A 26179-nucleotide genomic window follows, 5' to 3' on the forward strand; every position below is an offset into this window, starting at 1 on the left:
CTCACATAGATCGCATCTAACTTGAGTGTATCCAGGTCTCAGATTCGGGCGCTTGAAATGTTTTCCCCCTTATCTTTGAAAGCCGTTTTTTTTATCTTGATCGCGTGACGGATGACTGCACAGCTCAGCAACACCAGGAGAGAAATGCTAGTAACTTGTAACAGGAGAGACTTTCTTATCGCTGCCAGTTTTATCTGTGCTGCAATGGCAAAGTCACTGAATATTGCCGTCACCAGATCTTGTGTCTAATGTGAATAGACGTATCATTTTAGTACTGGGTCATATTAGCTTGGTGGCCACGAATATTGTTTACATTGCGAGATTAACTTGACATCTGAAAAGCTTCCTTGAAGCACTAGCTATAACATACGTGGGATGAGTTTGGCATTTTTCTTGGCTTATCTGTCTGCCAGTGGTAGAGATGCGAGGATACTGTTTCATGCAAGTAATGGTGTGGTATTACAGTCCCGTTTTCCCATCAGCGAATGGCGTGCTACATGTATTCTTCTTTGGCTAGATAATTTAACTGAAGAGATGGCATTAGTATTTAAGTAGGTTTTATGTATTATAACTTTGTTTTTTACTTAAATATTTTTTAAATTATATTTTTATTTATTCATGTAACAATGTTATAATTTATACGTTTTTTATACACTATATTGAATATAAATAAATTGCTCTTTTTAACTTTCATATTTATAAAACTAATGTAAAGTTAGGTTATATTATATATATATTTATTTCTCAGTTATTATACATTTATACATTTTTACATTTATCAAAGTACCGCATGTTATGTGAAGTGACTAGATGCACTCACATACAAGCTTGCCTTCGTGAGTGCTAATTTTCCTGGTAAATTAGTATAGTAGTTTTATTGTCCAAGTCGACTACAAAAATATACAATTATATTGCACATGTAGTATAGGACTCGTCAAGAATATTAAACATTATGAATACACATTTAAGTACAAAAATATACACATAAACAAAAATAATAGTAAAAAACAAATAATGTACATTAATTAATAATAATAATAATACATTTTTAGCATAGTTATGCTTTCATAGTCATTAATAGAATAAAAACTGAATTCCAACAGCAAATTTTTCAATTTTTTTAAATACACAAAGTTGGTTTTCTGATTTAAAATGTGGTGGAAGTTTATTATAAAAACATATAGCCTAGCAGAGTATTGTTAACAAAGTGTAAAAAAAAAGGAAATAAATAATTATATTATTGTTAGGAATTGCCTGGTACTATGGTTGCTCTGGTAAGGAAATGTTCGCGACCACGGATCCCGGGGAGGCGGAGACGCGACGGACGTTGCCTGGTTTACTCTTGCTGCTGTTTCCCCATGCCACCGTGTCATCTCTCAGTAGACATACGCCAGAACCATGATAGCACGAGGTTTCAGGTTAAGATTTTTTTCGCATATATACTTAATGTCATAAACTTCAATAACTGACAAGAAAATAAATAAATATGGAAACGTATTAAAACAAACCAACATCAGTTGTCAAAAAAAATAAAAACAAGCATCATAGAAAATTCCGTGGAAGGAAGTACTGTTAACAAAGACGGACACAGCGGGACAACAATAACGATACACCAAAACGTTAAATGAAGACAAAAAATGACAATGTGAAAAAAAAGTGTTCTCAGCCATTTTCACGATCCTAAAAACACAGATACGGAAACAGAACTATTCATTATCCGTCCTCGGCGTATCATTAAGTGTTCAGTACTCTGGTAGCGGGAGCAGTTATTAAAACGCGTAGGTTCCCCCCCCCCCCCCCTGGATTGAAACAATGCACACCACGTGTGTGGCCGGTTGGGCAGGAGCGAGCGAGGGAGGTGTCAACCCCGGGCGCTGCCACAGTGACGCTCTTTGTCCGCGCGAGAAGTGGCCGCGCACGACGCGCCTGCTCGCCGCCATCTTGGATGTGCTTATTCCGTAGTCGCGCGTTATTACATTCTCGTCGTGCTTGTAACTGGAGCAGCCGAGTAGACATACTCGCGGCCAGCCACCCCTGTCGTTTTACAAATACCTTACGTATAGTTAGAGACCGGAAAAATTCGCGATTTCAATGACCTCTAGGATGGACTCCCATGATCCTCTGTGCACTCGGGAGAATTGCATCTGCTCATTGGTTACTGACTCGTGACACCTGTTAACTGGGACGCTAGTGATTTGATACTTCTTTTAAGGTTTTTCATTGGCCGAGTATCATTCAGATAAACTGTGGCCCAATCACTGATGCAGTAAACAGGGCAAACGTTTTTGGATTATAGACTATCACGAAATGAATCCGCGAATTTTTCAGGTCTCTGCGTTTAGTTAACCTTTACGTATTTACTTTCTGCTTTGCTGCTGAGGTAAATTAGCACGTAGTCTTCCCCACTTTTGGTTGGGGGTTTGCGTTTCTGCGTAATTTGATGTCTGTTCTTTCCAAACTTGTCTTATTTTAGATTGGTCTGTCTCTTTTACTTGCCCTTTTTTTTTTTTTACCTTGGAAGCTAGAGCCACGATTGTTCCGCAGGTTCCTTTATCACGCCACGCTGGACTCGACTGGCGTATGTAGTGCTCGTTGGGCGATAACGCCACATCTTGGCGGGGTTGCGCGTGATTGCTGGAGGGGGGAAGTGGTGGAGGGAGGGGGAAGCGATACCCACTTCCTGCTGGGTCGCCACCTGTGTGTACACGGAGAGTTCCCGTGCTCCGTTCATGCAGGCCGTACTGCCTTGCCGCGGTTCCCGTCTAGCGCAGACGGATCTCAACAAGAGTTTCTGCAATAGCACGCAGGCGACCATTAGACCACGAGAACTTGGCTGAGGTGTTCTAAATACGTTAAAAATTGTCATTAAGTTCTATAATATCTTGTTATTTTATTACTTAATCGTTAGTTTTTATTATATATGTGAATTCCCCCTGTGCTATTTGTGTCTTAACTAATATTTCTTAACGTTTAAATGCAATCCCATTGGTTGCCATTTGTTACGTAACCGCGCATTATGGAAGCAGCAGACGCGATGGTGTAATGATTCCGAGTGATTCGTCTCCCTTTACCCGATAACGTTTCCGTGCCACTGTACATACTCTACTCTGTCGAGGCGGTGATGTCTCGGTGCGTCAATAGCAGCAGTGGCGTAGCCAGGATTTGTGTATGGGGGGTGTTAAGAAGCATGGCCTCACCCCCCCCCCCCCCCCCCCCCGTATTAAAGCGGGGGGTCGGGGGGTCCTCCCCCGGGAAAATTTGGAATTTAAGGTGTAAAATGGAATTTAAGGTGTAAAATAGTGCTATTTTAGCAGTTTTCGGTACTTAAATTTAAATATTGTAACGGTAAATTTGTTTTTATTAATTTAATATGAAATTTGTTTGAGTGATGAATAAGAAATTAATTAAAGATTTGGTGCTAAGGGGGGGGTTTGAACCCCTAAAACCCCCCCCTGGCTACGCCCCTGAATAGCAGTGAGCACATCTGCAGACTTGTATAGCCACGCACACTCTTATATTTGTCTGTGAAGTTTCACTATTGTAAATGTTGTGTTAAGATAGGTGTGTTTTTTTTGCTATTGCAGGGAGATCACAATGGCTCGGCAGACTCTTGGTGGTCAGTCCAGCACTGGGAACTGCCCAGAAGGAACACAGCTGACCACGATGCAGATGAAGGTACGGCAGTTCCTTACTTTACTTGTTAAGACTGGACCAGATCACCAGCCTGTGTTCCAGGTTTTAAGGGGCAAGCAATATGCTGTGGGTTCAGGATTTCTACACTATCATTAATTATAATTTTTAATTTGTTTTAAATTTTACCATTAGTTTTTTATAAGATAATTTTGGTAGTATTATTACACTTGTAATAGTATGAAAGAAAAAAATAATTAAATGCTGAACACCAATTATTATTGCACAGGAGAAACTATTTATTTGTAGCCGCTGGGCAGTATTAACAAGTCATTCTGTTGAATTGTATGCTATGCTCAAATGCCAAAATTTTGATTATAAATTTTTGTAAAACATTTTTGTTCATAAATGGTTGAAACTAAGATGGGTCGTTAAATTCTGTCTCCTTAGAAGTAAAAAAAAAATTAATATTGCATATCATATGATGCTCTTGATGAAATGCGAGGAAATTTATTTTCAAACTTCTCATTAATTATAAAGTTGTGTCTAAAACTTTTGAGCATACTGAGTACACTGAAGGAGGACGGCTCTAATGGCACGGATCGTGCACTGTAAGAGTATTAATGCCATCGTAAGTGCTCGCTGCTCAGTAGTAATGAGACATGCTGCAGACCTGGTCTCTGTTGCAGGCGGGGCGCTCTCTCCCGGGCCCGGGGCTGGACCCTCGGACCTCCAGTGGCAGCAGCTTGTGGAGAAGGTACCGTCTGCTGTATGCTGGCCGGTTACTGTAGCTCGCTGACTTAATTGTTCAGGAGTGAAAGTCTGGTGATTCACAAAGCCCTAGTGTCTCAAGTCAGTGGGAAGATCCTGAACAATTGTAATGTTTGCTGAATATGACCATTGTTGGGGGGGGGGGAGATCCTGAACAATTGTAATGTTTGCTGAATATGACCATTGTTGGGGGGGGGGGGGGGGGAGATCCTGAACAATTGTAATGTTTGCAGAATATGACCATTGGGGAGGGGAAGGTGTTGTTCAAAAGTTAATGTTTTTCTCCAGAAACTATAATTCTACCCACTTTAACTTGCAATCAGTATCTGAAGTAAATGCAGTGAGCTTTAGAGCTTTTAATTTGCTTCTGTTTTTTGTCAGTCTACTTATGAAAAGTATGTCCATGACCGTTTCAGTTTGTCAAAATTTATTAACATGTACTTACAATTTTTTTTCCTGAATTTTTTGACCCTTAGTTAATATGTTTAAATTTTTTTTTAAATTTTATATATGACAATTCATCAATTTTTATTTGACTAAACTTGTTTATGTTTTATTAATTTTTTGTGATGGTTCAAGATTCCATTTTCTCGAATCCGAATCTCAACAATTCGAAAGAATACTTTGAACATACCCATAGAATCCGAATATATGTTTTAAGGGTCCTATAAAATCGTAAAAATACAATGGTGCTGCTGAAACGTTTAATCCATAAATTTTTATTCATGAACTTAGTTTGCAGAATCAATTTATATTGTAATTTCATTTATTTAATTAAAAAATCTTGGGGATTGCTATTAGTATAGGTATGAAAAAAAAAATATTGACCTAGTAAACTTATGAAGTTATCAAGAGTTGAATTTTTTAATTTACTTTATTTCCTCTTAAAATTTTTCTTAGAATTTTTTTTTCTTGAATATCAAATCTTTTGAATATTAAAGATTTGATGGTGTTTGAGGATTTGATTGGGATATCCCTATTATTTTTACAAGGTATGGTTAATGTGGATGATGTGAAGCAGACCTGTCCAGCCAGTGTTAAAACGAGGATGAAGCAACAACAGCGGTGTTGAGCGAATGGGAGCATTGCGAGGAATCACTGTTAGGCATGTAGGGCAGTTTCCATTTTGCTTTTAAAACTTAGTGATAGCCATCCATTATGTGTAAAAATGTAATTTCTGACACTTGTTTGTTGGCCAGGAGAAGGAGAGACGCCAGATGCTGGAGCGGCAAGTCGAGAAGATGTCCTTGGAAGTGACGGAGGCGAGGACCTACGAGGACAAGTGGCGAGGTAAACTCCCGACACTGCATCAATGTTTACAGGGCTCGACTTGGAGTGTGCAGTGTGTTTGTTACTGTGTGATAGTTACTTTAGTGCAGGAACACGTCTGTGTTTCAGACGATGGCATTTCTGAGCTCGGTTGCAATCTAGAAAAATTTAAAATTTTCAGTTGTTGGGTTACTTCTGTGGGATGTGGCTTAGTTCTGTAGTAACAAGATACAAGTTGTAAAATGCTGTTAGTTAAAATGTTGTCAAAATTATTTCATTTCAGTTGGCATGACTGAATCTATTATGTATAGAACAGAGCAGGGGATTACTATGTTAGTGCTGCAGGAAGGGGTGTATGCAAGGGGGGGGGGGGGGAAGGTTATATATATCTCCCAAATAAAAAAAAATATAAATTTATCATTGCTGCCGACGTGGAATGGGGGAGATAAAGCCACTTTGCCCACTGCTTGCTTTAAAATTCTTTCATTTCGTCTGCATACTGTCCTGTTCATAGGTATTAAGCTGTGTGAACAACGGTGATGGTGAGGTATTGTTTGGTCTGTCTCTTGGTAGAGGCGGAGAGCAGAGTCGCAGAACTGACGGCGGAGCTGCACAGCGTTGAGAGTCGGCTGCTGGAGCGAGCCAGCAGCTCCCAGGTTAGTCCTGCAGCAACTGCGTGAGGCCTGGAAGCGACGGTTAGACTCCTGTTCGGCTTTCCAGAACGTCATGTATAGGGATGCATTCCTTCCAGAAACTTTGTCTTCTGCTCATTCAGGTTTTTATTTGTGATTCACCATTCATACAACTTAATTTGTTGGGAAAGTCTTCAGATCTGTTGAATTTTTCAGCATTTTAAGAAAGATATATGTGAAATGAAGCAATGGCCAAAGAAACATTGAGATAGTTGAATCAGTGGTGTTAACATGACGTCTGAGAGAAGCCTTGCTGTCTAGGTTTATTTTTTGAGCGGGGAACATGGTGTATGTTGCAGTGAGCCATCTGTCCCGTTTTCCCCCTCGTTCGTACTTTGTCAGTTCTCCTTCACCCCTCATATGGTCCAATGACTTCATGTTGACAAAAATATTTAAACCTAATTCAGTCATACACATTCTATCATTTAGCTTTTATAATTCTTTTGGAGTGGTTGATTCCATCCCTCTGTGGAAACTATGTGCCGTGCGTTGCGACAGTGTGTTGGGAGAGATCTGGTGTGTTTCAGAGGCGCGAGGCGGAGCGGGAAGCGGAGACGCTGCAAGCACAGGACGGGAGACTCTCCGAGGACTTGGCTCGCATCATCGGGAAGCTGGGAGACCCAGAGGAGCAGGAGATTATACATGGTACACGCCCGTGAGCAGATCTGTCTTGTCTTTTCATTGATTTCAGATTATGAGAACTATCATTAAACATGTGGTTTAGTTTTTCAAAATATGTATTTACATATTGTTTTAAAAAAATCTTATCACTTACTAAAGGTAAGAATTTGAAAGTAAGCAGTGGTCAATGAGGCTCTTATTTCCTTGATCTTGTTGATAGTATCTTTAGGACCTTTGTACTGAAGTTTGTGAATTGTGTAGTATACAGTGGTTATTGTTGCAGGTGCTTTGGTGGCATTGGAGCGAGAGAACAAAGTTCTTAAACTTAGAAATGCTGAAATAGTGGTTTCTCTTAAAGGTATGCTGTCATGAATTTTTGAAAATGTACTTTCTCTGCATTTATACATCCCTCTTGCACTAGTATTTTTGCTTCCTGTCTTACATCTTGTGTTTACATTGTGGTCTTTTAAGCTTTAAGAAAGTTTGCTTTCCCTGAGCTAAGAAAATTAACCCTCTGTCAATGCTGAAAGGGAAATATTTTATGTTTCTTTTCCCCAAATTTTTTTCAGAACAAACAAACAATGTTCCGTCTGAAAGCTTGGAATCAGCGAGAGACAACAAAGAAACTGAACAAGTAAGTACCTAATGAAAAATTAATTTTTTCTGTTGAGTACTCAATGCGCTACTGAGTTGTACAGGTCAGATGCACTGAATATCAAATTCATAATTTTAATTTTTCTTGAATCCAAATCTTGAGTATGTCTTGAATCCAGTATTCAAAATTCTATTCTTATATCTCAAGGATCAAATTGAAATAATGTTAAAAAAAAAATGATAATGGCCATCAAATGCTTATTCTTAGCACTTGTTGGTTGGTGAGTTTGTTAGTTGCTTTAAATTGGAAATTCCTAGTTATTTTACAGTATTTTTAATGTAGTTAACCTACACCAACCAATCCATTTCACAATATCACTGTATTATACTTATAATTTATACCTAACCTACCATTTGGTAAAATCATGAACTCTTTGTAGTATCATAATGCCCTCTTTCAGAATGATTGGAAAACATACCATGAAATTAAAAAAATCTTTTCAAAGCTATTTGCTCCCAGAAACAGGGTTTTCTTCAGAATTACTGTTGGTTTTTATTTTGTAAAGCAGTTTTGGTTTATTTAAAAAAATTATTGTTAAGATCATCTCAAACTTTCATAAATTCAACCAAAACAAAATAACTTATGGTTGAATCATTAAGACATGGGGCAGGTACTAAATTAAGGCATTACACCAACTCTGGCATAAAAACAGGACAGTATCTTCATAATGTGTTCATTTCTAGATGTTAGTAATAAAGTAAATAAAAACATAGGGACAGGGTTAAAGTGTATTAAACACACTGTAACAATTCTCCACATGCCATTACAATTTATTGGCATATCATATAAAATTTTAAGTGCAAAAAATCGAAAAGATATTCTTACTGTTTCCACCATATTAGTATTTCACTTTTCGAACAATTACCAGGAAGTATATGTTCTTGTATCCTGTAATCAAAGCCATGCTGCTTTTTTTACCAAGTAACCAAAGATATGAAGCTACCATACACACAATACAAAGAGTAACATGGCACTAAAATTAACTGCATTATAATCTCTGCCAAAAAAAGAAAATACAGCATAAAATTAAGTAAAAAAAAGTAAATTTAAACTGTTCTTGTTTAAGAGGATATTCAAGACTCCTGTGTACAATTTTTTTTGGTTAGCAATATTATTTCAATATTTAAAGAAAATCTGTTTGTAAATTTAGGAATGTTACCAACTTGTTATTTCCTTTAAAATATTAATATGGTGTCCTTTACCACTCAGGGTATACATAGTATTCTATGTATTGATCTTTGCTTTTATCACAGAGTAGTGTGTAATGTTGGTTGTAAGTTGCTGACTGGTGGTTTCAAATGCTTGCCAGATGCAGTCGTCTCAGCAGGTAGATGGACAGGCCGAGGAGCAACGTGTGTCCGAGTTGAGCGAGAAGTTGGCGGAGCAGGAGAATAAACTCAGTCTGCTCGAACAGGAGAAGGTAAGCAAACGTAGCGTGTGTGTTTTTTACCCATTTGCATCCACTCACTTTAATGTTAGACATAACCATGGAATCCATAAACTTTTTTATATATTACTATTAGTAAAGTTAATTTCCATTTTCATTATATTTTTATTCTTAAAATAAAATTTTAAAAATAGTTTTAAGTTTCATGATAATATACCTTTGTTATAACAATACTATCTGCTCTGAGGGGTTATTTTTCATTCTAAAGGGATTTTTTTCAAGTTTTTCGGGCAGATTAGCCATTTTGCGTACCAGTACGCCTATGGTGTTATCGACCAGAAAAACAGCTGCATACTAGTACGCTTGTAGATGCAAAGGGTTATAGTGAGGTGGGTGCATGTGGATGTCCGTGCGGAGGCGAGTGTGTTGTGTCGGGACCCTAAGCGGGGCTGTGGTTGTCAGGACGCCCTGGCGGCCGTGGTGCGGGACTTAAAGGCACAGCTGGCCGCAGCGCGAGACGAGAGCACGGCACTCTCCACCAGCCTGGAAGAGCTGGACCACCAGCATCAGGATGCCATCGGTGAGTGTCTGCCCGCTTCCACGCCATCTTCTCATCAGGGGCTATCAGTCGAGGGCTATTTCTTTAAACTTTACCAGCATCAGGATGCCATCGGTGAGTGTCTGCCCGCTTCCTCGCCATCTTCTCATCAGGGGCTATCAGTCGAGGGCTATTTCTGTAAACTTTACCAGCATCAGGATGCCATCGGTGAGTGTCTGCCCGCTTCCTCGCCATCTTCTCATCAGTGCTATCAGTCGGGGGCTATGATGCCTCTCCTGCATTTATTTGTCGTTCACCAGTATTTTCACAGATATATACTAAGAGTAATTTTTGAAGTTTTAACGTCTTATAAATCAATGAACGCCTGCTGCGCGCACGAAAAGCATGTCTCATTGTCATGTTCCGCCTGCAAGAACCAGCCAACCACCGTGAGAAAAGATTCTATAATGTCAAACAGGTTAAGGCGGCCTTTTAAAAGCAGCGATTTAAAAAATTTGATATGACGTTACCACGCAAAATTATCGTCCGTAAACTGACTTTAGTCAACTCCCCCCCCCCTTTTTTTTTTTTCAGGGTGTAAAAAGTTGCGAAGTGGTGGTGATAAACACTTGTGCTACTTTACACCCATTGTATGAGCCAAAATTTTGAAATTTTTTTTTGAATGTCACGCTTTCTTGACTGCAGAGGCACTGTTGTGTTGTGCCAATATGAAAACCGGTTGAGAATCTGGGTCATCCATCATAAGTTTGTTGCACATTGCTGCTATTTCATAAGAAATAACAGTTCACTTGTGACACACCCACCCATAATCTTACTCTTAATAAATATTTTGTGGAACAATGTACTGAAACGGTTCTTGAAGCTGAGTGATTTCTTAAAATTAAAAATGAAATTAATCTACTTTCAGTGTGAGAAATATCTGAGACAGCGGGGGTTACACAATGGTAAATTTTCCCTCATTTCTCCATGGCATGCCCATTAATCAATACCCTAATCGCTCGTACACGAATCGACACGTCTCGGCCAACTCACACCTCAGTTGTGTTTGATCACCCTCCTTACAGTCCGGATTTGGCACCGAGTGACTATCACCTTTTCCCCACGTTGAAAAAGTGGCTTGGAGGACGACGCTTCAACACCAATGATGAACCACAAAGATTAGTTCCAAGCGGAAAGCTACAGTAGAACCATTGTTAAAAAAAATGTTCACAATTTTTTATATTAACTAAGACTTTGTTACCTCACACGGGGAAAATGATAAATCCACCCAATATTGCAGTAATTCACAATTGTTTAAAGTTGAAAATTAAAATATTTGTTCTTGAGTAAAAATATCTCAAAATGGCAACCTTTTATTACACAATTAATAATTATTGTACTTGGTGTACAATCGCTAGTTAACATTTACGGTAATTTAATTTCAGATTTTTAACGGAAATATTTGTACCTAAATATCACAGCTATTTTCAGAACGATTGTTTACGTTTTTAAAACAGAAAATGTTAAGAACATTTCGGATGTAATGTTTGGAAATTCACGGCTGCCAACTGTCTTTCCACAATATTTCTTTGTTGTTAACGAACATTGCCGAACACGCACGAAGACGCCATATTTACAGGAATTTGGTACGTTGTTTCAAAAGCTATTTTAATAATTTCACAGTAATCCACTCTTTATTTTTGTAAAAACCTTTCAAACAACATAATTATCATAGATTATTCTTTAAAATTCATAGGACAGAGACTCTGTCAAAGAGTAATATCATATGGACAAATATTTGCGGTTACGTCACCGAAGTTTTTCATGGCCGTATGTTTCACCATGGCAGCTAGCCACTTGTTTTGTTCCGGCAAGCTGCATTCTTTGTTTGCTTTGTTACGTTTAACATACTACTAAATAGTAATACGTAGCTTAAGTGAAACGGAAAGTTAAATGCGGTATACATAAATGCAAAAAGGATTTATCAACACAATGTATGTCTAATGAATTTTCACATTAATTTCTACCAAAAATATTTTTATATTTGTTTGGCCTCCTGAAACTGCAGGTTGCCTTATATTCGGGTCAATACGGTATTCTTTAGTGATTTTTTTTCTAACAAAAACAATATAACACAGTTTAAGAACTTGGACTGAGGTATTGGCGTGAAGTATCAGCAAATATTTTACAGATGCTGCAGATGCCGATACTTAAGAATCAGAATCGGCCCAGCCCTAATAAATTGTCTACATCGAATTAAGTTTGTTTGCAGTCAAGTCAATTACTGCCACACTTCTGATGACATTTCTTACACAATTTGTACTGTTTTGCCGGAATAATTATACCTTACAAGTGTCAACAAGCATTTCGTTTGTCCAGTCATTAGTAATGTACATTTACCATCCATACACCACTTTGCAAAAAATAAATAAACATCCTTCATCTCGTGTCCGCGGGATCTTTGTCAATGCTATTACCACTAAAAAAAAACAGATGTGCCACTTTCAAAGCAATCTCGTTTCCTAAAAGAGAACGTTACTAGCCATTCCGCTAGATGGATGCAGATGCAGTGAACTTACACTCCACAGCACTGCACAAATAGCATAAAATGTTAGAATGCCGAAAATTATTACGGAAATATTTTATATCAATCATCAATTCTATTAAACAAATATACTTTTGCACTTTTATTGTTCTTTGTACACCAGTAACTCATACGTGTCAACGACTCAATTAACTGCCTATTTTAAAAACCTTTGAAACAAACATGGCATCTTTCTGTTCTCTTCTTTCTGCTGCGGCACGTTATACAGTTTCACTTATCTATGAACTACTTCAATGGCACCTTCAACTGTTATGTTTTGATTGTAAAACGTACTTTGTTTACATATGTGACAAGAACATTAAATATTTTCAAGTGTAATTTATTTTATAGTTAGAGATGAATATTATTCCACAGAAGTCCAAAAAAATCATTCATATGTGAATTGGACGTGAGTTGAGCCATTTCATGCTGCAGTTAAGTTGTAGTGAAGGACTATTTTCGTATAGGGTTTTGCTATACTGCCAGTGCCTGTACCGACATTTTAGCTGCGGTTTTCGGTTAAAATGCTGAGAACCGTAGGAACCGAGAACCGGTACAGACCCATCCCTAGTTGGCAGTAAAAATTTTTAAAATTAAATATTATGAACATTGTAACATTGTGTTGTAGATCAGCTCCTTGCCGCGAAGAAGTCTTTGCAAGATGAAAACGACCAGCTGGTGGAAGATGTGAAGTCTGCAAGGCAGAAGCAACACTTCCCAATCGCTGCAGAGCTTGACACGGTGGATTACTTGCTGGAGTGGTCCCTGTACGAGAAGGTGGTCGGGTTGCTGACGCTGGAGATCCCGGAGCAGTTCTACGACGAGGGGCGGGCAGCGGCCGAGGGGGAGGGCTCGCGCGTGGTGGCAGCGCTGGTGCGCATGAGCGCGGAGTGCAAGTGGCAGCGCGACACGCTAGAGAGGGAGGTGGCGTCCCTGGCGAAGGAGCTGAGGGAGTGTCGCGAGGAGCTGTCCCGGGCGGGCGGGCTCGCGCCCATCCCCGAGAACAGCGAGGAGGCGGCGGCGCTGGAGGAGAAGGTGGCCGTCCTGGCCGAGTCCCGGTCCAACCTGGAGGCGGACGCGGAAAGACTGCGCGGAGAGAGCCGCAGGCTCGCGGACGCGCTCCGTGCCGCGGAGGAGTCTCTCGGCAACGAGAGGAATCGCAACACTGAAACAACTGCGAAACTCTACGCTCAGATTCGGGACCTCGAACAGAAAATTGAGCTTTCGCAGGAGAGATTTGAAGAGGCAAACAGCGAGAGATTGGCTGCACAGGCTCGTGTCCAGGAGTTGGAAGAAAAACTTGAACGTGAGCTGCAAGTAAACTCTGATGTCAAAGCACAGCTGCTAGAATGTGAGGTTGACAAGTCCACGTTGCAACAAGAATTGGAGCAAGTGTTTGCGAAAGTGTCTGCGCTCGGTGACATCGATGGTCTGAGGCAGGAACATGCGGCCCTGCTGCAGAAACACGGCCAAGAAAGGTCCGAGTGGCAGGCACGTGTTGCAGAGCTCGAAGCGCAGAAATCTGACCTCGAAGGTGAGTTGCTTGGACTCTGTAACAAAAACGAGTCTCTGGTGGAGTCACTAGATAAAGAACTAATGTGTAACGGCCAGCTTCAGAGCGAGGTGAAGGAACTGCAGATGAAGGCTGCAGAGTGGGAGAGATTGCTAGAGTTTTTCAAGAGCAGTTTGGCTCAGAAGGAAGAGCACTGTCAAGAAATTGTGACGGTCAAAGAAAAATTGGAGAAAAGGTGTGCAGAGATTGAGCAAGAGAGTTGCTACTGGGAGAAAAAGGCACAAGAGGCAGAGAAGCAGCTACAGGAGGTGATGAAGACGAAAGATATGCTGGATGAACAGATAGCTGATAGAGATAGGAAAATCTGTGACCAGGAACACTTGCGGAAGGAATTTGAAACATTGTCGGAGGAATATGATGGGGTAAAACGTAAGATGCAAGAAGCAGAGAAGAATTCTTGTGAACTGGAGTTGAGGGTTCAGGAAAGTCTGCGTCTTGCGGAGGAGCAGGACGTCCAGGTGTCGAGTCTGAAGGACGCCCTCTCGGCAGCGAGTGCCCACCTGGAGGCGGAGAAGCTGAAGCGGTCGGAGTGCCTGGCCGAGGTCGGTCAACTCCGGCAAGACCTGGACCAGGCGAGGGCTGATGCCGCCCGGCTGAGGCACTTGTACGAAGACGCTCTTGTGCAGTTGGACGAGAGCAGGCGTGCATCTGATGCGAAGGAACGCTCCAGTTTTGAAGTTAAAGAAGGGGAGCAGCAGCAGAATTTACAGCAAGCCGCGGCAGTCGTGCAGGACTCTGAAACGGACAGCAACAGAGCAGCGGAGAAGTTGGACGTCGATAAAGAAGTTAGAGAAGTGGAGAGCCTGGTCAAGAGCCTGGACGCGGGCGAGGCGGGGTCACACTCGCTGAAGCGGGAGTTGTCGGAGCTGCTGTCTGCGAAGGGGGACCTGGAGTCTCTGCTGGAGGTGAGGCTGGAAGAGCTGGAGGGGGCGAAGGGCAGGGTGCGGGCGCTGGAGCAGGAGCTCCGGGAGAGGGACGCTCAGCTGGCCGCTCTGCGGGATCAGCGGGAGGAGCTGGCCGGCGCCGTGCGGCAGAAGCACGAGGAGAGCGTGCGGTACCACGCGGAGATCCAGCGACTGGGGGCGCTGCTGGGCCAGGAGCTGCGCCGGTCGGAGGAGAGCCGGCGGCAGGCTGAGGACAAGCAGAAGACGCTGCTCGACGCCCAGAACGAGCTCATCTCGGTGAAGCAGCGGCTGGAGAAGCTGGAGGCCCTCGCCTCCTTCCAGGCCCGGGACACCGCGGAGGAGCTGCAGGCCGAGCTCTCGAGGAGGGACGAGGTCATCAGGAGCAACTCCGACACCATCCTTGCGAAGGATCAGGAACTTCATCGTCTCCAGTCTCAAGTGAATCATCTTCAGTCACTCCTGGACGCTGCCAGTGCGCACGAGCGACAATCTGCTGAAAATTCAAGGGTAACATGTGATTCAATTTGTACTTTGTAATACAAACTGAAGTGTTTTATCATTTGTACTCTTGGGCTTTGTGAACCTAACCTGTAGTACTATTTTTCAGGTTGCTGACTTGGAGGGCCAGTTGACATCTGTGTCTGAAGCATTGCAAGTGGAACAATCTAAAAGCAAGTACTTGGAGCGTGAGGTTAGTGCAGTTAATTAGATCATGATCAAAGCATTTTTTTTTCTGATGGAGAGATTGGTTTTAAAAACTTGTTATAATTCATCTCGGATAAAGTATGGATGCAGAAAAATTTCAGTCAATAGTTCCGTTCTAATTCTGCCTGCCAACTGCTGCAGTTTGTAGAGTGATCACAGTGTGACAAGTAAGAACATGGCAGGGAGACGACAGTGGGGGAAACAGTGAGACTCGAGTGACCTGGTGTGCTGGAGAGGTGGGGGTGGCGGCAGGCGCAGGATCTGCGGGAGAAGGAGGCTGCGCTGCGCAAGGAGCTGGACCGACTGCGACTGCACCTGGTGGGGGTCGAGGACAGCTACACCCAGGAGGCGCTCAGGCTGGAGGGCCAGGTGCAGGACCTGAGGCAGCAGCTCCTGCAGGCGGAGGAGCGAGCCAAGAGCTCCTCCACCGCCTACACCTCCGTCAGGTGCGGTGGTCCGAAGTTACGGTGGGAAAGTGCTAACGTTGCAATTAAAGTCTTGATGCATTGTCTATTAGATCTTTGTGGGTTTGAAGAGTTGCCGAGAAATGTCGTCAATAGGGGCATATATTATTTCGAGACCGATTATGTTGAAACACTGTAGCATAGTCTGTTTCTGGGTTCAGGCATACTGTAATCATTTCACAGCCGTTTAGTGCAGAATCAATACAAGTCTTGAACGGCATAGATAAATGATGCAATGGTCTCTTTCCGTACTGCCTTATTGCACCGTTCATATTTTTTCTTGAAGTACTTGTCCCTAGTGATAACATAAATTATGCAATTTGTTTAGTCTCTTGAAAATTTTAAGTTTGTCTGGTTAAAGATTCTATCACTTCCCCAATCAAAATTAAATTGTGTGTATGCTCCTGGTCTAGCATTTTGTTGGTTGCAACAGAAGTGTGACGTGCTATTATTTCAGCTGGTAGGGATAGCTACCTAGTTTACCATTGCACTTTGCATTTTCCTTGTTCACGCAACATTTAACTCTTTCTCACCCGAGGACCACGCAGTCAATTGCGACACTGATTTGAATCGAAGGGATTGTCCACAACAGGTCACCACATTAGTTCTGCATCCCACAACCAGAATTGTGTGCACGGCACATCCATTGTTCTCAGAAACGTTTCAACTCGCTACCAAATGTTCCATACAAGACTAACTCTTGAAAACAAAACAAAAAAAAATGGTCAAAATGGCAACCAGTAATGGTGTTGTGTAACAAGGTATAACTGGTGTTTAGAAGGGAATTTAAACATTGAGATGTTGGCGACACCGACCATAAAGATACTGTTACCGGGCGCCATTTTGTGATTGTTCAGCTCTCTTTTTTTTGTTCATAATGTGAGTAGGTTGTGCGGTTGACTTCAACGTGAACACGAACAATGGGTATGCCGTGCATACAATTCCCTTGTTCTGGACCATAGGACAGGTGCTGTGACTTGTGGGTTTGGGTAGTTTCGTGCGATTATATCTCGCAATTATTTTGCGTGGTCCTCCGGTGCAGGAGCGTAGCCAGGGGGGGGGGGGGGTTTAGGGGATCACCCCCCCCCCCCCCCTCCCTTAACTCCAAATCTTTAATTTTCTTATTCATCACTCAAAAACAAATTTCATATTAAAAATTAATAAAAAAATTTACCATTACAGTATTTAAATTTAAGTACTGAAAACTGCTAAAATAGCACTAATTTACACTTTAAAATCCAAATTTTCCCGGGGGAGGGCCCCCGGACCACCACTTTAATACGGTGGTTGGTTGGTGGGGGGGGGGGGGGGGGGGGGGAGAGAGACCATGCTTCTTAACATCCCCTATACACAAATCCTAGCTACGCCACTGCTCCGGTGGAACGTGGTCGCGACAACGGCGGGACTGAGCAGTGCGATGGTGAACGAGCGGTATCCTCGAGTGTTCAGTGGTGGACACACGAGCATGTTGTGAAGTGTGGAGGTGTAGAGGTTCGTGTGCTGGAGTGTGGTGGTGCGTGCCGGCAGCGTGCAGGCCAACCAGCAGGTGGAGACGCTGCAGGAGCAGCTGCGGCTGGTGTCGCAGCAGCGGGAGGACGCCCAGGCCCGGCTGTCGGCCACGGAGGACCAGGCGGAGCGCCAGGCCGCCGCCCTCACCAACCTGCAGGCCGTGCTCAAGCAGTTCCACCGAGGTGCCGTCACCCGTATCTCAGGCCCGTCAGAATTGGGATGAATAAACTTCTCCCGTAAACTCCGCTAGTAGATGCCGAGCACTTTGTGCAGGTATCTTTTCTGTATAAAACAATGTATTTTAAAGAATAAATCTAAAATTTAATTCGGCCATTACCACTTATTTATTCAATTAACGGAAATTCGAAGTTGTCTGACGTGTGAATTTTCTTTTAAAGACGTGTTTAAACGTTGTTTCCTTTTATCTGATTGTCTGCGTTGCCGCGGAGTACCGCTTATAAAAGTGTAGCCGGCGCATCATTCTTGTTTGGTTATGTTGCTTCCTGTATAGCGCGCGCGCACGTAGTCGAATATTGATATCTCGCCAATTGGTTGCAACGCGCACTCTCTGTCAGGTGCCGAGTTAACTGCATTTGATAGCCTGCATTCTTTCGTGGCAAGTGTGTACTACGACACGTTAGTTCACGTCAGATTCAAGTGGTTTGCGTTCGCGTTAGAGTTTTGGGTTTTTCTTTTTAAAGTTGATGAAAGGTTTTTGTTTAATGATTTATTAATATAAATTCTTCAGCGTGTTCTAGTATACTCCACCTTTTTTTAAATAAATGTACTTTCCATGAACAGGTTTTGTTTTTATTAATAAGTTTACTTAACAAACATTTTTTTTTGCCTTATAATCGCCGCACCCCTACTTTTAAAACTTGATTTTAGAATAAAATGTGCAACATTTATGTGAGAAAACATGGTACCGTGTTATTCAAGACCCAAGAACCATGTCATTATAAGCTCATATATCACTTATGCAAGGCCTGTGCAAATTGCAGTTTTTTAGTTTAAATTGATTATGAATACCAAAATTATTCTCGAGTACGAATATTGAATTTGAATGTTAAGAGTGACAATAGAATCCTGCTAAAATATTTTTGACAACCTAACCAACCAAGTTTCATTTCAGTTCTATTCACCTTATTTTTCAGACTACATGTTGATTTAGAAAACTTTTGCGAATTTCAAAATACTGTGAATTCAAATCCATTTTATGAGAAATGTGTATCTTTAATTAAAATTCTGTATTCTCAAATTAGTTATTAAATAAGCTCATGTTTACATATTTATACCCTAGTTATTAGTGCGTTTTCATTGTTAATTGCAGCAGTTTTTAGTTATGGTTATAATCACAATTTTTGCTACTTTAAAAGGGTAATTGAATACATTATTTAGGTTTTTTTAAAATCTTGTTTTAGGGCCACTACTTGTTTCTTCATAGATACATACAGCAAGTAAGGTAGCTGCTACTGTGTTGCATGGCATTAGATCGGTTGTGACATCACAAATTCATAATATTCCAATGCAAACATTTATAAAATTCACCCCACTCCTGTATTTTTCCCTTGCTTGCAGTTGTTGAAAACCTTTGGGATTGTTGTGTTGCAGATAAGGAAAGGGAGGTAATGTTCGAAACAGAAAGGATACGACAATTCACCCCACTCCTGTATTTTTCCCTTGCTTGCAGTTGTTGAAAACCTTTGGGATTGTTGTGTTGCAGATAAGGAAAGGGAGGTAATGTTCGAAACAGAAAGGATACGACAGCAACTGCAGTCTTCTCACACCAAGGAAGCAGAACTGGCCGCAGAAATAAATTCCTTGAGAGTGAGTGTGCTCGATCTAGTGAAGACTTTTCTTCCCTCATTGTTTTTTTCATATTAGGGACAAGATTTATGATTTTAATTTTTAGGCCAATTTTGTTTTTAAAACAGATTTTTGTGTTTATTCATTTAAATGGTTTATTACTTTACAATTATGTAATTAAAATATTTTATAATATTTGATTTTAACAAAATTGTCGAGAGACCCATGAATGATGCACTTATACAATAAAATAATTAGTAATGAGCACATCTCAAATAACTAAAAACAAAAAAAAAAGTAAATCTGTTTATTTTTGAGTGTTTGAAAAATTTGGCAAAGTGATTAATGTAGATTATGTAACTAATAAATAACATACAGAATTAGAGAGAAATATCATCTATGTTTATTGGGTGTTGTATACTTAACAATAAAACAATATTCTTTCATAGTATTTCAGATTTAATACAATAGCCTGCGCTCAAGATATTTGAGAAGATGCTTAATTATATGCAATCATCATAGTGTATTTTTTTTTTTTTTTTAGCTTTTGTTTTACTAGTATTGGTAGTTTTTTAGCTTGCTTAATGTTTCCTGAATAGCTGATTACCATATTTACTCGCATATAGGTCACGGCAATTTTACCAGATTTGATGGGGGGGAAATGAAGTGCGACCTATATGTGAAGAGAAATTTTTTTTAAAATTTTTGAGGAATTTTTTTTGCAATATTTTGCTTTAAAATGCGAAAAATAAGTTTATATAGGTATAGGCAAATTTATTTACAATGTACACATACAGCCAAACCCCTTATTTACGTTACCGTTATTTACGTTTTCCCGTTATTTGCATTATATTCTTCAGGTTCCGTTTAGTTCCCATTTAGTCCAATACAATACTTTCACGCAAATTACGTCTCAAAAATCGAATCCATCCCGCTATTTACGTCACGTAACAACCATAAACAACCAGAAAATACCGTGGGTACTTTAAGAGTAGATAAGATTAGCTAGTAGGCCTAAAAACATAGTGAAAAACATAACGTTTATAGTTGGCATGAACATTTTAAATTGAAAATATACATATTTTATAACATGAAAAGTTGCTTTTATTTCTAAACATGTAATTTAAGCCTAGACGTGTAAAAGTTCGAGTAATTACAGCAGGAGACAATCTAAAATGCACGAGGGAAAAACGTAAACTCACGAATGTATGAACGTGGCTGATTGTTAATTTCTGATACTGTATTTATGTCACAACTTAGCCGAAATACTGGTACGAGACAAACTTCACAAGATAAAATGAGCGGAGTCTTGGTAACTGTTTTATACGTATTTTATAATTTCAGAAGTATTGTACAGTTGATGCATATTTTTTAAACTAACAATTTATTTCTGGGGATCGTAATTAATTAATTATTGGTATCAAGACATCAAGATGGACGTAAACTTGAACATGTCACGGCAGCGAGAAAACTGGTGCGTATACCAATAAACTGGTATTAGAACTGGACAAAACTGGTACACGGGAGGTGGAGCTTATATTTTTTTCCGCTAAGCTCGCATCTATTGGCTGGCTGCTGATGCAAGGTCACGAGTCTGGGCGGAGCATTGAGTGAGTTATACTGCGCATGCGCAGCTCAGTGAACAAAGAGAGCCAGCCGGAGGCTACGCCGCGCCGTAACAACAGCTGATCGAGTACAATGACCTTTCTCTGCGCACGGCGCGGTAATGAATTACCGATGCGACCTATCTGCGATGGCGACATATATGCCATTAAATACGGTAAACACAACTCGAGCATTTAAAATTGTATCTATTAATTTTTCTTTAAGTAACAAAATATTTAAGTGATTTTTCACTTCAGTCTTTTGCAAAGACTTTTGATAATCGTTTTGGACCTAAGATTCGAATTGGAAGGGGAAAAAATAAGTGTTTTGCACGCCCCTGCCACCCGATAATCTAAACGCAAGTGGCTCATTTGATTCTGAATTATAAAATATGCTCAACTATAGCATGCTAAAATGAAGACCTAGCCCATGACTGAACTAGACCTGTGATGCTGGTGTTGGTAAGTAGTGTTGGAAAGTGTACTTATATGAACAAATTCTTTGGATATATCTTGTCAATACCTATTTGCTTCAATATTTTGTTCTCTTGTGTTTAAAGTATGTCGGCCTTTGTTTGTGTTCTCATATTTAAGATTACATGCGTTTATCTTAAGTATGTAATGGCCTCTTTCTTTTTCCACTGTTGCCCTAAATTTCCATCAGGCTATGGGCCCAGCACGCTTCCATCTTTCCACACTTCCTCGCTGCCATTTCCATCAAGTAGTATGTAGAGTTGGCACAGGCTATCTTTGCAAGTATTTCCAATGCTCTCCTCATTTGAGAATGTGTAATGTGTTGTTGCGTGTAGACATCTGCCAATTGTGATTTTTCAGTTTAAATCGAATTTCAAAAAAATTCACGAGTTTCAAATTTGTTTTTAATCGATTTGAGAATATTTATTATTTTCTTTTATTAGTGTATCCGGGCCAGATTTTGCAAGTCGAATTATTATAAAATGAATTTGATTAGAATTGACGAATCGAATATCAAAAAATTCGAACTCGAATTCGGAAATGTTGAATATTCGCAGAACCCTAGTTGCGTGCAGGGCAAGCTCTCCTCAGTTGAGAATGTGTAATGTGTGACGCGTGGTTGCGTGCAGGGACAGCTTGCGGAGGCGAAGGAGGGCCTGAGCGCGGCCGCGCGTCTCGGAGAGCAGCTGGACAGGAAGACAGACCTGGTGGGAGCGCTCAGAGAGGAAGGTGAGGAGACCGCTGCCGTCGAGTAACATAGCTCAATGTTGATTGGTTATCATAAGTTAAAGTAGAGTAAAACCCCTTTTATTTCATACACTTTTAGGTATCTACATAACAGTAGAACCTTGTGTTTAAATATTTCAAGGAATCCAGGAAATAATATGTAAAAATCAAAAAATCTTTAAAAGGGGGGAAGCATTTAAAAAATATTTTTATTCTTGTTAACGATGGAAACAAGCAAACATACACCACAAAAATTACAGCGATGATTATGTTTTTATATATTAATTAGAACTTATCTGTAATGGCGAAAACAATAAATCCACCAAATCTTGCGGTAATTCAAAATTTTTTAAATGTTGAACTTGATCATTTCGGTTCTTAAGTAAGGAATGAGAATGTTTAATCTCAAAATGCCCACTTTTTATGGTGAGATTTTATTACACATTTCACATTTCGACTGCATGAATGCAACGGACGTAAACTGCAAGAAATGCTTTCACATAAAGCGGGAAAGCAATGCATTAATACTACATGGAAAATGATGGAAGTAAATAATATTCGTTAATCAAGGGTATCTAAAAATGAGGTTTTACTGTTATATATTGTATAAAATGATAAAGAATTTTCTCTTTAAGGAATATATTGTAAGAAAGTTGAAAGTAAAGGGGTTTTGCTTTAGTTTATTGATGTTTTGATGTGACTGCTTCTTGTGATAGAGCGTTGTGCACAGCTAGGAGTCTTGTGTCATTTGCAGCCTTCCATTTTTATTTTACGCTGCCTGCTTTTTCCTTTGGCATGTCTGGACTGCTGGTCTACGGCCAAATATCAGCTGGTAATTCTGGGGTGTCTGTTGGAAGTGCCCAGGTTGCTGGCTGATATAAGGCTCTTGGCCAGCTCGCTCGGCTTGTTGTGCGTGCGCTGTGTCTTGTGGCATGCATACGTCGTCGACTCCCGTCTGCGTCTGGCGTGCCGATAGTCGGTCCATCTACCGTCCATCTTCCGTTGATCAGCTTTGTGTCTACTGTATTTCTTTACTTTATGCCTAAGTTGATAAGTTATTAGCTACTTACCATATTTATTTTAAAGGCTAAGAAAAAAATTAATTAATCTTTTTTCTTTATAATTTTATTATCTTTGTTTTGTCACTTCCCTTAGGAACTTAATTCATTCAATAAATATGATTTTGTTTATGTAGTCAGTGGTTAGTTATAAAGACTAAAATTATTGGGGAATTATTATTTTTTTTTTTAAATACAGTGGACTCCCAATTATCTGGGGTAATTACTGGCAAGGGGTTCACAGGTAACCGAAAACCACGGTTAAAGCAATGCCAAATAATACTGAATTTTTTTATCCCGATTTTCTAGACAAACGCTGTAACACTCGTCCATCAAAGTTATGCCCTAATTCGTAATAACAGCGCTGCTCAGATTTGCCCTAAGTTTATTTAATAAAAATCATTAATTTTCCAGATAGATTAAGTGTGATTGCCGACTACCATTTTAATCAAGATTAATTAATAAAATTAATTTACGGTACTAATGCGTAACTAAATACATTTGAAGTACATTTAAATAAATGTTGAATGACATTTAGAGATTAAACAACCTATAATTAAATTCAATAATTCACGTTCTGCATAGTTTACATAATAGGGCTTGGGCAATACATTTTTTTCCCCTATGTAGGTACTACCAACATTTCAGAGTTAAAAGTAATGTTATTGATTTAGGAGATATATTTCAATTCTAATAAGAATTTAAAAATATAAACTTATTTGTTTCTATGAATATTTAACCCTTTATCGTAAATCCAGACACTGTTTACTAAATAAATGTGTGTCTGCCATGATTTGTCGATGGTGGAATATAAACCTTTACTGAACATTTGGACTACGTGCAACGAAGGAAGCTAATATCAATTGAGGGAAAGCAAAATATTGGTTTTGATTTGTCAAATTATTAATTCTTGTATACAAGTTATTTCCATGCGCGCACAATGGCAAAGGCACAAGTCAAAAAATATTTTTGTTTTTATGGTTTATGAAAATGGAGTACGTATTGCACAATTAATATTCAAACCAGTTAACCTTCACCTGAATAATCTGGAGTCTACTGTTCTTTGAATTATAAATACTAGTATGTGATAAAAAAAACTCAAGAGATTGCACTTTTTAATAATATTTACATCATTTTATCTATTTTGTTCCAGATAAATTAATTTTAATAATAAATTTAAGTTTTACTTGATAAAAATAAGTCTCATAAACACTTTATATTATTAGATGTAATATTTTTTTTTTTTTAATCCAGTTCAATTATTTCACATATTTATAAATCAATATCTCAATATAAGATACAATTACGCAAATAATTTTGGATTTTTTCTGTTTGTGACTAATTAGAGGTTTTGAATTATTGCATGTAAGCATACAAAAATTCAGAACTGCAGTATTCAGCTTCTGAACCAGAAAAAGCATAAAATTCTTTCTGCTCTTAACATTTGTCACACTCTTGCAATCTTTTCATTATTTGCACCCCAGAAAGAACACTACAATTCCTCTGACGCGATGCATCACACCCGAAGCCACTCCACTCGGAAAATAGTTCAGCACGTGGCATCTAGCGGCAACCGATGGAACTACGACTGTGGAAAGTGCGTGACAATCCAAGCTCAGTTGCCACTCTAGCAAGCACGTATCGGTCCGTGAAAACTGGTTCTGGAGTTAGGCTTGTGTGTCGTTCATAGTGTTGAAATATTTTGCTATAGCTGAGATCAAGCATGAACTCAAAATGTTTTAAGTGCAAGCTTGATCGTAGCAAAGTACTTATCCAACCTGTGCTGGCATCATTTGTTTAAAAATGAATTATTTAATACCTCGGTTGTACCTCTGATGAACATGACTTTTTACAATGTAACCCACTATTAATATTCTATTAAAACTAAAAAAAAAAAGTGCTTTTATTTTTGTAAATAGGCCTTTGTTCAACTAGGTTGATCGTTAAAAGTACAAAAGTTATTTATGCACATTCCAAAATTTTATGGAAAAAAATTGGTTTGGAACATTTGTTGTAGATATTACGTATTATTTCATAAATTCGCAAATATTTCAAAACGGAAAATTATCCTGTGTTCCAGACTAACTTAAATTAAAAATTAATTATTTTATCTTGAGTTATAAAGAATTCGGGTTGATATCTTATTTCCTTGTTTTCTCAAACATAACTTTACTCGTCTCTTATTGATTGTATGAACAGTTTCCGTCAAGTTCTGAAGTTTGTTTGTTTATTTATTATTTTCATAATTATGTTTGTAAGCTATTGCAGTTGCTTTACCTGTTATATTTATCAAGGATATACAATTTATATGTGTATTTGGATATGAGTTTTTTTTTAAATATTTATATTCAGAGATAATGTATTTTTAAAGTCTCTGCTTATAAAAGAGTTGTTTTTTTGAAATTTTTATTAATTAAGAGTATTTTTAGTATTTGACTGTAAAAGTGGGATGTGTCCAGATTGACTGCAAGTAGCTGTCTTTGATGGCTTGTTATTCTGTAGTGTTTTTGTTAGGTTTATACTGTGTTTTTGGACCTTGAGTATTTTAGTGGAATGTTCGACCACTGAATGTAGCCCTACACTGTTCCAAGAGTGTTGTCTTGTGTTACATCTAGTCGTGGTGTTGCAGCCTGTTGTAGTTGCCCTGAGAATGGCGACTCCCCCAGGTAGCGATGGTAGCGACGGTAGCGCTGGCAGCGGTGATGGGAGTGTAATCTCATGTGGTAACTGTGAGTGAAGTGACGGACTCAGATTACCATGTGGGGTTTCACACACGTCTCCCGGTCCATCTCCGTGCTCCGTAGACGAAGACCCCCACCCTGCATTCCTCCATGTAGCGTAGGAATCTATGCATATGTTGAATACAGTTTACAACCTTCATGGACAAATTCTGTTTTTTTTTTTTGTTTTTTTTTTTGCCCAGTGTTTTATGAATTTCGTGTAATTTTTGGAGAAAGTTTGATTTGTGTTTCATCAGTTAAATTTTAACTTGTGGATGTTGTATAATTGTTTATTTATATTTTAATTTACTGTTAATAATACATTTAATGTATTAAAAGAATAATTTTTTTTACTTTTATTTTATTTTAATGGAACTTAAGTTTTTGAAATTAAAATCTATTTAATTTAATTTCATATCGCATCTTACGGGTTGCTGAGCCATCCTAGTATGTCTTAATCTTTCATTATTTTTGGCAATGAAGCTGGT

The 26179-nt window shown here is 39.3% G+C and overlaps 1 protein-coding gene across 5 annotated transcripts in view; it reads left to right on the top strand.

Annotated features, from left to right (window-relative positions):
* LOC134537421 (myosin-4) overlaps positions 1 to 26179 on the top strand; it is a 132807-nt gene that overhangs the window by 102548 nt on the left and 4080 nt on the right. The window contains exons 1-16 of one of the 5 annotated variants that reach the window (XM_063377826.1): positions 2713 to 2838; positions 3585 to 3675; positions 4320 to 4387; positions 5601 to 5691; positions 6244 to 6326; positions 6890 to 7007; positions 7267 to 7341; positions 7553 to 7617; positions 8948 to 9058; positions 9488 to 9605; positions 12776 to 15132; positions 15233 to 15316; positions 15583 to 15776; positions 17322 to 17485; positions 19027 to 19130; positions 21817 to 21916. In XM_063377826.1, the coding sequence (XP_063233896.1) occupies positions 5619 to 5691; positions 6244 to 6326; positions 6890 to 7007; positions 7267 to 7341; positions 7553 to 7617; positions 8948 to 9058; positions 9488 to 9605; positions 12776 to 15132; positions 15233 to 15316; positions 15583 to 15776; positions 17322 to 17485; positions 19027 to 19130; positions 21817 to 21916 (3646 nt within the window). In that variant the 5' untranslated portion in view covers positions 2713 to 2838; positions 3585 to 3675; positions 4320 to 4387; positions 5601 to 5618. The other 4 variants (XR_010075988.1, XM_063377825.1, XM_063377828.1 and 1 more) reach the window with 4 other exon arrangements.

Source organism: Bacillus rossius, chromosome 12, assembly GCF_032445375.1.
Source record: "Bacillus rossius redtenbacheri isolate Brsri chromosome 12, Brsri_v3, whole genome shotgun sequence".
Classification (NCBI taxonomy): Eukaryota; Metazoa; Arthropoda; class Insecta; order Phasmatodea; family Bacillidae; genus Bacillus; species Bacillus rossius.